Here is a 15,493-nt window from a genome sequence, read left to right as displayed (position 1 = left end):
TTGTCTATCGACATTACAATATGACGTTGACCTGTGACTTGTTGACAAACTAAATGTGAATGTTGTTGAACGAATTTAAAACTATGTTAAAAGTTACATGTCTTATATGTGTTTGACACTAAATATCCTTTATAAGAAGTTTGAGGGGGAAAAAATATTCTTACATATAGACAGAACACAGTGAAAGATAAATAGATGTTGATTCAACATATAATTGAAAATTCGGCCAAATAAAACAGGAAAATCATGGGAAAATCCTAGTATATGTTGTTGGTTACTATTCGACTTTTGACGCTGGAATCTTGCTCTCACTGTTAGAATGCTTTTTTTTTTTTTTTTTTTTTTTGAAAACATGATTTTAGGTTCAAATGATACTGGAAATACAAAATCTCGTATAAATTCCAGAGCTGTTGTTAAGCTTAGAATCTAACTTGAATAGTATATTCCCTCTTTCATAGCGTCGATAATGAATAAGACCGTAAGGAAAGATTGAAATCATAAGAATAAATTCGTTAGCATTACAACATTTATAAACTCAAATCAAAATACCTAGTCGCTGATGCTTGCATGAGAATTAATTTTGTGCAAACAGTTACTCTCGAACGCGGTGGTCGCAGTCACTGTGTCTTGTACGTGACCAAAAAGCAAAAAAAAAAAAAAAAAAAAAAAAAAGTATGTTTAACCTTTGAGCGACCACCGGGTACTTTAAATTCATGATCTTAGATGCTACTTAAAAAAATAGTCTTTAGTAGTAATGAGTAAAATAACGAAGTTTTCTTGCGTATGTCTCGTTTTTTCTATTAGGGGAACATGGTGGCTCAATGGTAGAGCTCGCGTCTTACCCCACGCACTTGGTTCGATCCCCGACCAAGTAAGTTTGTAATGGACAATATCGTGTCCGTGAGTTTTATCGGGGCACTCCCGTTTCCTCCCACTTTCTCATTCCACCAATTCTTCCATCATCATTCACTTGCTTCAATCATCGTCTCCCTTAGCTTGAACGACATAATCGTGGGACGTTAAACTGAAAGATTTCATTTCATTTTCGTTTTTCATTAGTACGAGAACATCCATACACTTTAAACATCAAATTAGATGACCATATCGGGATTAAATAGCACAATTTAGGAACAATTTAGGACAACACATTTGGTTTGAGGGCTTCTACGTGGCTAAACGGTTAGCGTACGCGTCTTTGGCGTGGAAGACCCGGGTTCGATTCCCGGCGCGAGCTCATGTGGTTCGGATTTCATGTTAATCAGTAGGTCCACGTCTGATATAACCTCGCAGCTGAACGGAACGTTACACTAAAAATCAATCAATCAATCAACAAAAACTTCGTCTCGTATATCCTCGGAGTTTAAAGGGACAATAAACTCAAATCCTATTTAAAAAAAAAAAAAAAAAAACACGGACAAGAGCTGTACTGTTGTGCCATTGCTGCGTAATGTTTCTTGAAAGAAATATAATCCTAAAATAACGTGCATTTTTAGCATATCTATCAGCGATACAAACAATTGTTTTTATTTATTATTTAAAGAATTTCCAGATAAAGAAGTAAAGACATTTTACACTAGAACTATTAATAATAGTACATGGAGAGAGAATTTAGGAAAGAAGCCTTCCAGGGCAAATATTCAGATAGATATATTATTCCTACATTCACCCAGTAGATTTGAAGAAAGGCCATGAAAAAAAGCTCACTCAGGATAACCAGCTATGGCATTAATCCTGGACTTCTCTTGTTTGCTAAAAAGAAACGAAAAGAAAGAATTCCGTTGGTTTATATACGATAATTTGTGTACTGCAAGAAATTAATTAACTATTATTATTATTAGGTTTTGATTTTATGCGGTGTTTCATGTTACGTTATACTTTTTGATGCTGCTGTCTTATAAAGACAACGCACTTATCTACCGAGCATCTTCATCTTTATCTTCTCATGTAGGAAGATATTGCCTGACTTCAAGAACGAGATTCTCCTAAATTATGATATCTTATTTGTTGGTGTCACTGCCTGTACGAAACAGCAATAAAAGTTATTCTATGTAAACTAGACCACAACATACTGGCATTGGTAGGAATGTGTGTATGACATTTCGTGTTCGTGTTTAATGAGCAACTAGAGCATGTAATTCAAAGATCAAAAAATGTCATGTTAAGAGAAGGAAACAAATGCTCCTTTATTAATTTTTTAAACTTCTATACACTGTATTTTCATCTCTATTTCTGATCGAGGTGGCTCAGTGGTAGAGCGCTCACCTCTGGTGCAAGGGGTCCCCGATTCGATCCCAAGTAATGTATGTTCATGATGGATAGCATCGTGTTCATTGGTTTTCCCTGAGTTCTCTTATTTCCTCCTTCATTCTCATTCCATTATTTCTTTCATTAACCATCTTTCAATTTCCATTAACCATCTTTAGGGCATAGGCGTGGGACGTTAAACTAGAAATTCCATTTAATTTCGTTGTTTTTTCTATATCTGTTGATTTGATCTCTAAAGGCTTCTATCTACTATATTTTGTAAGCTATTATATCTGTCTTCGTCATACTTTCCACACATGAAAAATAGAAAACAAAGGGTTCTAATTCTGTTTATGGAGCTAGTATAGATACATTTTGTTTGTTCGGTGAAGTTTAGCGTCTCTTTTTAACACCGGGACTATATGAGATGTGGACCTATATTCTAAGGTGGAATTCAAACCTCCGTAATGTATTAACATTTTAGTGCTTGAAAGTCGAACCCGGGACCACATGCGTCAAAGGTGCACACGCTATGGCCTGGACCAGCGAGGAGGACTAGTACGGATGATTATCGTAACTAGAAGGTGTTGAGTGTAATTGCACATCCGGTCATCTTGATTGAGATTTCACCTCAATTATCTACTCCTTAAATGGAAAATTGACTATATTTCCAAGCATTCCTTATCGTTTTCTGTTGTTAATATTTTAGTTTCACTTAACCTCATACCAGTTGAATCTGGAACTGACATGAATACATATATAAGAAAAGTAGCAAATGTTATAACAATTACCTATTAATGGCATTCTACAAAGTCCTTGTTAAATATTTGTATTAGTGAGACTAACTATTGGTCAAACTACTAATCTCCATTTTTTTTACGTTTTTTTTTCAATATCTTCCTTTTGGTTGTATGGTTACTTTCTTGCTGTTGGTTCGATTACTGCTAAGAATACGTATGATTCAGATCCCAGATCAATCTGTAGGTCCATATTTCATAATAGCTTTGACTTGGAAAACCGACATTAAAATCTGAACACTGAAATCTGCTTTCCTCTTTAATTTCATGAAAGAAACACAAGAAATATACTCTAAATACGCTACTCTGGACGCGTATGATTACCTTATTGTAAAATCTAGATATGACAGAAGAGTGGTGTTCTTCAAGGATATGTCTTTGGACCACCACTGCTTTAGTAAGACATAAAATCAATAAATTCAGTAATAATAATTTAGGTATTTCCCTTATGCTGGTTTCATGATGTTATATCACCTTCCTGGACAAGAGATTATGAATTAAGTATGAAAAATACTTCTCACTTGTTAATAAAACATCATGTATAAATAATCCTTTCACTTCCTGTCGCTGGAAACGCTTTTTTGCAATAACTTATTTGTCTTTAAAATGAATTATAATTAACAAGAAAGAAATGCTTAAAAAATTCTTGCTCCAATCTGTTTTTATATGCAACTAGGCAAGAAAGTAATTGTTCATATTATAAAACATTATTTCATTTCTTGTTTGAAAGGCAGGTTGCATACACTAAATGGAGCATATAAAATGTTATGAGTAAAATGGTTAAAATCAACATTTTAATGAACATATATTTCTAAATGAGAGACCTGAGATACCAATATTCTTTAAATATTAAGATCAATATTTAAAGATTTAAAAGTAATTGAACAAAAGCAATTGAATTGTAAGTAAATTTAAGTCTTATACAATTCATGCGTAATCCTACCTTGGGGATAACAAAATACTCTAATAAGAGAAAATCGAATATGATTGCAACACTGAAAAAAATATCCTGTAACAAAAATGTAAGTTCTGGAAAAATAACGTCTCTATCAGTCCAGTACATATAATATCAGATACTTCTTTTTTTGATATTTTTGCAGTCCATCCGCATACAGGGCTATTCAAAATGATCTTCCCGATTACAAATTTTAATAACTCACGTTTATTAACACGCGCATACGCGAAAGCAATATCAAATGAAAGAAAAACTCAAAAAGTTTTGTTTCATCACATGTGTTTAATATGAACTTCTTTTGTAATTCGACACACATCCAGCCAACACATTGGTTGCGTAATCCATGCGAAACTCAAGTTTTTTTTCTCTTTGTCGCCAGGATTCAAGGTTTGCAACAATATCAACCGATATGGATAAAATTTCAGTCACTTATGGATAATCCTCCACACAATAGGCTGCAGTATCTACAATTCTCTGCTTGCTTTCACGATGGATTTCTGTGAACTTCTCGTGAAACTGGCCCGAATATGCTCCACTGTTTCTGCACATGCCGGGTGGTTTCTTCTTGCAGATGCATCCTCTGCTTTAAAATCGAGTACCATTTACGAATACAGTGCCCGCTAGGACAATCTTCTCCAAATTTTGTCCTAAAACTTCTTTGAGCACTAATAACAGACTGGTTACTTTGAAAATTTAGCATAAGCAAAGCTTTGCTGTCTTCATTTGCTGCCATCTTGTGTTACTGTCGCCCTAGTGGCGAGAAGATGGCAACTAATACATCAGTTCCGTCAGAAACTTTTTGAGTTTCTCTTTCATTTGATATCACTTTCATGAATGTACGTGTTTAAAAATGTAAGATATTAAAATTTGTTTTCGAGATCATTTTGAATAACCCTGTGTAATGAATGATGTCGTTGCTTGAACATTTATGGACATCCGGGTTGTAAAAAGTAGAAGTTGCACAATGAATCTTACCGTGAGCAACTTATATTTTGATGAATAGTTTATAGACATGATAATAATGGACTATATTATGTTTGTAGTAGAATTACAAAAGATCTTCATAAAATTGAAGATCATGTAATGTAAGTTACTTTGAAATTCGTAAACAGTGAGTATCCCAGACGCACTTGTGTTATGTGATCCCCATTTCTATCTAGTCTTGTAAAAATAGGAACAACAGTTGTGGTCTTTAAGTTAAAATCCATGATAATAAATTGATAGTCGGTCATACTATATATAAAAAGAAAGGACTGCTAAAAATGTTAAGAAATGGATGTATTCTGAACAACACTATGGATATATTCCTTGCTCATTACAAAAATAAACCGAGAAAATTTTGCAACATTGGCTTAGAAACTCGAACTTAATATTTATAGGTGAATCCATTATCATTAACCCTTAAGCACCTAATTTCGATTGGACAAGATCATAGTTTACCCTAGTTCATCTCACAATTCGCGTAATACAATGGCTTAAATTTATTCTTACCATATTACTTGTCAAGGATGGATTTAGAAAATTAAAACTTTTTAAGAGTTGCATGAACCAAAGTCACTTTTTTTTTTAATATGATAAGATCAACCATTTAATATTCGAACAAATATCAGATAGTTTTAACCGAGTCAGTAGCAATCCATGTATATATATATATATATATATATATATATATATATATATATATATATATATATATATATATATATATATATATATATATATATATATATATATATAAGACAGATCATGGGACATTTAAGCCAACAAAAACCACATAAATAAGTGAAAGGCGATTCTTTCAATGAACACTGTTTTAATTTATTATGTGTATATGTAGGAGGTGAATGCTACAATTCAGTAACAATAAAAAAAAAATAAGCCGAAGAAGAAAAGAAAAAGAAGTTACATAATATTGTGATTTTTACTAATCAAGTGTGCCAACTTGTAAAAAAGCCAACACATTGCTTGCGTAATCCATGCATACATATAAACATACTCATACCTACGTATACTGTAGTTAAGGAGAAAGTTGACTGTTGAACCTGTCCATGTACACACAAAAAGAAAGGAAAGAAAGAATATGTCCTATAGCCTTTGTAAATCAGAAGAGAGCTTCTAATACTGTGTATAGTATATTTTCTTCTGCTAATAGTACGGTATAGTAATTGGACTATTCGCCGCCAAATTTTTTTCACAATGAATCTCACTGTCACTAATATTTCAATACTGAATTTTCATTTACTTGAAAATTTGTACTCATCTTGCAATGGTAAGCAGTTACATAGCCTCTACCTTTGATGCACGTGGTCCAATATTTCATATTCCGTCTAAACAATTGATGGTATGACAATTGAAAAGCTACTAGATTTAAAAGCGGTTAATTTAAGTATAGGTAAGAAGCAGCGGTAATGATAAATTAAGCTAACAAGCTCTTTTGCTGATATGAATTCCTCTTAAACTTTCTATCTAACTTCTTGAACTATCCAGTGGCGGATCCAGGGGGCGATTGCCCCTTCCCCAGTAGAGGAAAGTTTTTTTTTTAATTTTATATATAAATAAAACCCATCCCAGAGTTTGAAGCTCTTAGAAGTAGCTCTAAGTAGCAGTATTACAACCCTTCCTCCCCCAGAAGTCCGTCCTGGATCCGTCCCTGGAACTATCTAAGCACGCTTAGATACTTTAAATTTTAAACCTTTCCACATATACCACGTAGTTCAATATTTTATTTTAGGAGAAAGTTACGGACTTAAGAAAGATAATTTGTTTTCTGTTCACGAATTCTTTGAAGTCCCTTCACTTTCAATTTGGTTAAGCAAATGGTTTCTGTTCATGTTGTCCTGGGTTTGATAAATTGTGAGGTTAATTTTTCTGTAATACATACTCGAGTAGTAGTTCCGGTGCAGGAGAACAGAGTTCGATTCTCAGCGTGAATCATATTTCTTGGATCCCACATTAAGCTCTAGGTCTACATCTCATGCAGTTTTTTTTTCTGAAAGGGATACTAAACCCTAATCAATAATCGAGTAGTGGCTCGGACCCAACCTTAAGTAATACAGACTCTGTGTTGAAAGGACAGAATTTTTCTATTCATAATCCTAAATTCTTAAACTCTAAACCAGTAATTAATCTGCAAGAGTATAGATAATACCGTTTATTTGAATGAAATAAACTTTATTTCCAATTGCCGTATGACATTATAAATCAACCTTACATACGTATTAATAATATTTTTTGACGCTAATCTCTGAATAGAGCCGCTAGTCCAGTGAAGAAGGGGCAGAGTGCGCAGTATTCCCTTTGTTTGCAAGAATATGTATAAAAAAAAACTTAGTAACTAGGAAATTGAGTGAAATGCTAAATCGAGAATTAGCACTAAGAATATATGCGCGACATCTTAGTAATTTTGATTACATTATTTTTATATTCATTTACGCGACATTCAATATTCCAGTTAATCGATCTTTTTCTATGAATATATGTCTTAATCACTTTCACTTATTCAATTAAATGACTTAAATACTGGAAGGGACACTAAAAACTCATTGTGGACATACAATTCTTTTACATCACACATTAACGAAATTGTTTTTTTTTTCTTTCTTAGCCCAGCATATTAACACTATGAAAACTATTCACTGTATAACGAATTAAACCAATTGTATGACGTAACTTTTTATTAAAAGCCCTAACATTTGTTTTATTTCATCTTTTTAAAATATCAATAAATACATTATATATTTTACAGGGTGTTAATAAACTATACCGACAAACTCCAAGAGGTGATTCCTCACATCAAAATAAGAGAAAAATTCATATGGACCTATGGTGAAAAGTGCATAGTTTCAGAGATAAGGCTGTCCAAAATCACGAAAAAGCCAAATTTCCAGACGCCCTAGTTCGAATTCCAGAGACTGTGGATGGTGATTCTTATCAGCGTAAAGGAAGCCACGCATATACAATCTAAAAGTGCGTATTTCATTAATTGTCAATAGGTGTAGAGGGTATTCCACAGGGTGTAATTCTCAGATATGTTTTCAATAGAGTTTTCAGATATACCCTGATTTCAAGAATGGTCCAAAGTGGCAGGAGGTAAGCCTTGGCAACAATGGACATCCAATGCTTTGGAGGGAAGGCAGAAGTGTTAGAAACCGGCAGCTTCATGTTTCTTTGTGTTCGGAATAATGCGTGATGATATGTATTTCGTCAGGGTATATTTCACGTTTTCTTCACTTATAAGCGTGAAACAAAACATCGCACAATGCGTTTTCCCGAATAGGAGAGACCGTGCTGCTGACGATCCTTAACACTTCCGACATTGCGCCAAAAGATTCCGTGTTCACTGCTATCAAGGTATATCGTTGGCCTACTTTGGACCAATCATAAAGACAGAGCATATCTCAAAATTCGATTGATGGCTTGTTTGGGAATTTCACCCTGTAGGGAATAATGTGTACACCCATTGAACATTAATGAAATATGCATTTTTGGATTGCGTATGCGTGACTTCCTTTACACTGATAAGGACCACCATCCACATTCTCTCGAATTCGAAACAGGGCCTCTTGAAATTTGGCTTTTTTGAGATTTTGGATATCCCTAGCTCTGAAACTATACACTTCTTGCCATAGGTCTATATGCACTTTTTATCTTATTGTTATGTAAGGAATCACATATTACAGTTTGTCGGCATAGTTTGTTAACACCCTGTATATGAAAATTAGGGTAAACGATCCCTCAACGGGACATGTTATCATCTCCATGATCTTCAAATACACTCTCAATAATTAGTCAGGTTTCTAGCCTCAGCAAGCCATTATCGCACTTCACATCTCTCAACAACTGGCGTTTCATGGTTGAATGAACTTTCTCTTTTTCCTGAAATCAGCATTGCAACCTTCTTTCTTAAGATAAAAAAAAATTAAATCTAAATGTTTAACAGAATAAGGAGATATCACTAATAAATTTAATTTCGAGAGTACACTAAGTAATACGAAGTACATCACACATAATATTATTAACTTCCTAGTAATGATAGGAGACAAGACTTGAAACTTAAGGCTTTTATAAGATTCAGGAGTAGTAGTTAACTCTTGCGAGTGACATCTTTCTGGACTATCTTTTCAAACGTGAATCAGTTTTATCAAAAACGACTCAGGAGATTCTGCTTATATTTCATAAATAAATATTTAAATCTAATAACCCAAGAATAATGTGTAAAACAAATTCTTATATAAAAAATATGCAGGAAAGGTAATTTCCTGTTACGGCTGTTTCTCTCTCTCTCTCTCTCTCTCTAATACGGCATGCGATTTTATTGATACTTCCTTCAACTTGCAGAAATAACTCTGTTTGGGATAGCGATACATCAAGTTTACGTGAGGTAAAAGGAGTAAATTCTACCCGATGTTGCACGTTTGAACATGCTCATACAAAATAATTTACCATTGAAGAGACCATTGAAGTTACCATTGAAGAGACTTTCAAGTGCCAGCGGAATGATCTACCTAGGATTATCCCCATTCTTCACTAATTTAAATCGCAAGCAATATGTATATACACTACGTTGTTCAAAAGCGAATACTTTTCACGAAAGTTATCGTGGAAATAACTTTCAGACTATCGGGAGAATAAGGGGGTCTTGATCTATTTTAACTACATGCATTGGAATGTTTGTTAAGCCATAAACAAACTATACTCTTTATTATGTCAAAATCTATCAATTTTGGCGAACATCTTCATAGAAAATTATTTTCTTATTATATTATTTAAAATATGGAAATCTCAAAGTCGGGTATTTGTTCCCGTTTACCCTACTATTTTCAATCGCAACAAGTGAGGATTGTTTGAATACGATAAAGAAGATAACTGTAAACATATTTTAATAAAATCGAATAATTTATTCGGTAGGTTTCACTGGAAAATTATTTTGTATGAGCATGTTCAAACGTGCAACATCGGGTAGAATTTACTCCTTTTACCTCACGTAAACTTGATGTATCGCTATCCCAAACAGAGTTATTTCTGCAAGTTGAAGGAAGTATCAATAAAATCGCATGCCGTATTAGAGAGAGAGAGAGAGAGAGAGAGAGAGAGAAATAGCCGTAACAGGAAATTACCTTTCCTGCATATTTTTTATATAAGAATTTGTTTTACACATTATTCTTGGGTTATTAGATTTAAATATTTATTTATGAAATATAAGCAGAATCTCCTGAGTCGTTTTTGATAAAACTGATTCACGTTTGAAAAGATAGTCCAGAAAGATGTCACTCGCAAGAGTTAACTACTACTCCTGAATCTTATAAAAGCCTTAAGTTTCAAGTCTTGTCTCCTATCATTACTAGGAAGTTAATAATATTATGTGTGATGTACTTCGTATTACTTAGTGTACTCTCGAAATTAAATTTATTAGTGATATCTCCTTATTCTGTTAAACATTTAGATTTAATTTTTTTTTATCTTAAGAAAGAAGGTTGCAATGCTGATTTCAGGAAAAAGAGAAAGTTCATTCAACCATGAAACGCCAGTTGTTGAGAGATGTGAAGTGCGATAATGGCTTGCTGAGGCTAGAAACCTGACTAATTATTGAGAGTGTATTTGAAGATCATGGAGATGATAACATGTCCCGTTGAGGGATCGTTTACCCGAAAATTATTTACTTGTAAATAAAATACAAAATTATCTAAAGTATTTCTGGTAACTAGTTTTGTGGTGAAATATAAATATAAAAATAATTTTAATATAATTTTCAATTATTTTATAATATTACATCTCTTGTGTACTAACAGTTTTATGATTTTAAAAGCCATATCATAATTGACCACGAAGTATTAAATGGTGAAGGTAACAGGAAAAGGTATTAATAATACATTTTTCTAAATTTTATGAATGTTTGCCAGGGAAGTTACATTCTTTCGAAACTGAAACATCATATATGTCTGAGAACGATATGACTTACCCAAGTTCGTGCTCCGTGAAGTATTTAGTTTATTATACTCCTTCCTATAATGTTTATACTGGTTTGAACTTGTGTTAAATTTTAATGCAAGCTTGTATATTGGAGTTGTCACATTGACTTCGCAATAAAATATATATATTTTTATAACGTATTTCTTGTTTTAAATTTTACTTCAGGTTTCGAGATTACGGCATAGTCCTCTTGAACTGTAATCATAAAAGACTATATTTCAATAAGAAAATCCTCGGCCAAAATTAGATTTGAATCCAAAATCCACACCGCTATGAAATGAGAACTGAATTCATAGAAAGAAAGAAAGAATATACTTACACATGTACAATTGTGTTCAGTTTTACGATTTGACAGAATTTACATTCCCTGCCATATATTGCTAAACTAGTTAAGTCATAGGGCAGAAGCAATTTTGAATACTTGAAATTTAACAATTGAAAATGTTCAATTTCAAAATGATATGCAGCATATTTTTAAAAATACATAAAATATTACCGTTTTAATGAAATCGTCATATCAACAAAGTAATATCATACATTTGACCCCACCTTTGAAAATAAATGTATTATATGCAATAAATTAATATTAATACGATATTTCGACTATAATATTTTTTGTCATAAAAAATAAAATGAATAATAATTACTATGTTGTAAATATTGTATTTGAAATTGTAAATACAGAGAAATTACTAGTTTTGTATAAACTAAAATTCAATACTTTTTAAGAGCAATTATAAGAATATTTTAAAAATTTTGTCATTACTATATGAAACAGTTCGCGAATTATACGAATTTCATAGTTTATTTGAAACTTTTCTTTTTTTAAAGATCCCGCATTATAACCATATTTTTAAATTCATATACTAACACACAAAGTTCAAGTGTATAAATTGTTTATATGTAATTTATCTACTGAGACAAAGTTCAAGTGTATCAAAATTTTCAAAGTACATTTTAGTAAAAAATAAGTATGTAAAATGTTGTGTTAATGTAGATGTATCACACATATTATTGTGATATACATATATTTAATTAATATATTACACACACACACACTAAATTTGAACAATACATTCAACAAGACCTTTAATTTATTTTGTAATTCCTGAATTCATACGTATCTGAAATGCGAACAATGAACTAATTCTTATTTGCATCAATTTTCGTTCATAACTGCTGTTTTTATATTTGGCAGTGTTTGTCTGTTATCATGATCATGACCGAGTTTTCTTTTTCGATACACGTATGTTATTATTCTTTTTATTCTAGTTAATTGATAGACAAATACAAAACTTGACCCGCTACCTATTCAGGCTGATCGGTCGTCTAGTCTTAGGTGGGGGTGGTGGGGGATCCTCTACCTCAGATTCGTCGTCCTCTGGTGGATCCCAAGGAAATCGAAGAATCAGCATCACTCTTCCCACCTACCCCCCAGAGCTGGAGGATGAGGACGAGGAGGAAGAATCATCGGTAATCATAAACTCTCGTCACGACATTCAATTACTTAGTTCTCCATCTTTGCAGTTATCTTAAAAACGAAAGTCCTTAAAGTGTCGTGAATAGTTCCACCCTCTCATCCGACTAAACTCAAATATATACACTAACATTATTCATAATTCTGCCATTACTTTATTAAACTTTAATTGTAATATCCTAATAATATTTGCAATTATTATGCTGCCTGATGCTACATTCTTTCAACAAATGTTTACGGATAAATTTAAGAATGTTTATTTTGCAGTGGATGCAAGTGTCAAGAAAAATGTGTTTTTAACTTCACTTTAAAAAATTGTTCATTAATACGTCGTGATTTTGAATAGTATAATATTGAATATTTGTCATAGATGAATTGACAGTGTTTGTATATGAGGACAGGTCGTCAAAGATATACGAATTTCTGATATAGATAAAATAAGAATTCTCGTAAAATAAAAAATCATTGGAAGAATATGTATACCTAAGAAATATCTTCAATTCTTATGTACAAAATTTCGGTCATAGAATGATCATGGTTACGCCAGAATATCTTCAGAATCTTTTCAGTTATATTTTTAAGAATACCCAAATCTTTCAATATGATTTTTATTTGAATTGTAAATAAATTTTAGTAGGAAATAAATACTATTGAAGATTTTATATGAATTAACATTGTAATTTCAAAATGCAATGCTTGTGATCAAAATATTAAATATATTAGTATATCATTGAATGATGCTTTAAGATGTAATACAAGTAACAAGAAAATGAAGTCCTTAACATCATACAATACTTCGAGTGAAACTAGAAACATAATTACATGTTCTTATAATTCATGGAGCTTAGTTACTGAAGATTTAATAGTTTACCTTAAAGAATTAAATCATCTTTTTGGGTATTTGACAAGAAAAGTATTGAATTAAAATTTGTTAAAAAGTAATAATTTAGTGAGTTAGGTCAGGCAGTATTATAATTCAAATATTTTATGATATCTTCATTTCATTAACCTAACTTTTAAGCTTATATTCTAACAAGGAATTATTAACATTTTGAATTAAATTTTAATATCAATATTTTATCATTAAATAATAATTATGTTATCTACACAACCTATACTTAATACTTAAATAAACTTTATTTATTTAATAAGAATACTGATACCGACATTGAAGTCAACTTTATTTTTTGATAGCCAATGTGTTTTGAAATATGGGATAAGGTAATACCTTGATATATATTCAGATATCTACGGATGATATATTTTCTAAAATGTTTACAAAATGTGTTACATACGGACATAAGATTATTGAAATGTCACGAATAGTTGATTCAAAATAAAACAAAAGCGATCAGTATCAAGATAAATTTAAGTTTTTTAAAAGTAGTATTTAAAAAGCTTTATGCTTATGCTTTGTTGCACTAGCACACTTCATGCTGCTGTTTCACCTTAAGCACTATGCTTTAAGCACATCCAAAGCTATAAATAATGCTTTTTATATATGAAAAGCTTTTGGTATATAAGTTGTGTGCTTAAGTTGCTTTTGTTATGTAGTAGCTTTTAATATACTGAACTAACCTAATGAATTTGATTTCTCAATTATTACTATTTACAAAAATTAAGAAAATAAAGCTTTCAACAACTTTAAAGATCAGAAACACATCTTCGGAATAAGAAGATCCGATTAACTTTAGCAAGAATATCTTCTATGATAAGAGCGGTTCATTATTATGACAAATAAAATATGAGGTAGGCAAGTTGCATATTTCGGTGTATGCACAAGATTAGAAAATCTCCAATATTGAATTTTAATAAGAATTCTATCTTAAATGTAACCAATTGTAAAGGAGTTCTTTCTGTGAATACAGTCATATGATATAAAATTTGTCCTTCTGTTTATTTAAGTTCGACGTATATATTAATGGATTAGAGTAAATGCTATTGCAAATTTTAACGAATATATTCTCTGTTAATTCAACAGCTTTATGAAACAAACTCGTCAGGAACATCAAATCATTCTATGCATAGATTTATTTTAAAATTGTTTAGAAGGACTTTAAAGTCGTATTTTATCATGCGCTCTTGTAATTCAAACGGTTTATTCAACGAAATTTTAAATTAAAATGACATTTCCAATCTAGCGGATATTTACAAAATATTTCTTTAATTGTACTTACTTGAAAATTTGATCACTGATCGGTTAATTTAACTAAAGGGTTCCGAACGGCTTGAGAGTTGAGATGGAGAATCTTTTGATGTCCGTATATTTTTCATTGGTTAGCAATTGATATTTCATATTTGAAACTAGTATATATTCCATAGTGTGTTAATATAATGCACAATCTCGTTTCATTTTCCTCATACGTGTAGAAATACAGTAAATTAAAGAGATTATGTGAAATAGAACATTTTCTTTAGTAGTTTTCCTTTCTAAAATTCCAAATAGTGGATTTATTCTTGAACTTCTGTCGGTCAATGTTCACAAAGCATGCTTCTTTCAATTTCACTTTATTTATTGTTTATCTGTAGTGGGTAATGGAACATGTAATTTTGAAATATTTCCCATGTAACGATCTTCGTAGAATGTTAACCTATGTTGGATAGTAAAGATGTTATTGTCAGTAGTTTTGTTTACAAAGTATTTGGTGAAGTATATGTATAGGTGATGTCATATTTCATAAAATTATGACCAATATATGTAATATTCTATTTCAGGATACATAAAAGCACTACCTTTTGAATGATGCAGCAACTTAAATATATCTAAAGAAATATTTGTTACAACATGACAATAAATTATACATCAATATTTAAGCTACTTTCAAGTTACTATTTAAAACAAATTATATAATATATAAGATATTCTAGGAATCTCTATATTTATTTATATATATTATACTCAATAAAATCAAAAATTAATTTTGATTCTTAGGGAAAATATAATTATAATGATCTATGACTTATATAACTTATATTAATTTTATTAAATTGAGATTTTGACTTCGTAATCATATTTTAGTAACATAGAATCTCCAAATTATAGTTCAAAGG

At 31.4% G+C, this 15,493-nt stretch overlaps 1 protein-coding gene and 1 long non-coding RNA gene across 4 annotated transcripts in view; one reads left to right on the top strand and one right to left on the bottom strand.

Moving 5' to 3' along the window:
- LOC145680465 (uncharacterized) overlaps positions 1-12,231 on the bottom strand; it is a 165,270-nt gene extending 153,039 nt beyond the window's left edge. The window contains exon 1 of the long non-coding RNA XR_014130647.1: positions 10,955-12,231. This is a non-coding gene — a long non-coding RNA (uncharacterized LOC145680465). The remainder of the gene's footprint in view (positions 1-10,954) is intronic.
- Positions 1-15,493, top strand: part of LOC145680464 (uncharacterized) — a 136,786-nt gene that overhangs the window by 109,661 nt on the left and 11,632 nt on the right. For 2 of the 3 annotated variants that reach the window (XM_081751027.1, XM_081751028.1), the window contains exon 4: positions 12,238-12,438. The exons of the other annotated variant lie outside the window; for it this stretch is intronic. In XM_081751027.1, the coding sequence (XP_081607153.1) occupies positions 12,238-12,438 (201 nt within the window). The remainder of the gene's footprint in view (positions 1-12,237; positions 12,439-15,493) is intronic. 3 annotated transcript variants of the gene reach the window in all.

Source organism: Thermobia domestica, chromosome 3 (genome assembly GCF_964235325.1).
Source record: "Thermobia domestica chromosome 3, izTheDome1.hap1.1, whole genome shotgun sequence".
NCBI classification, from domain to species: Eukaryota; Metazoa; Arthropoda; class Insecta; order Zygentoma; family Lepismatidae; genus Thermobia; species Thermobia domestica.
Note: the sequence above shows the minus strand (reverse complement) of the source record. Positions and strands in the feature narration are given on the sequence as shown.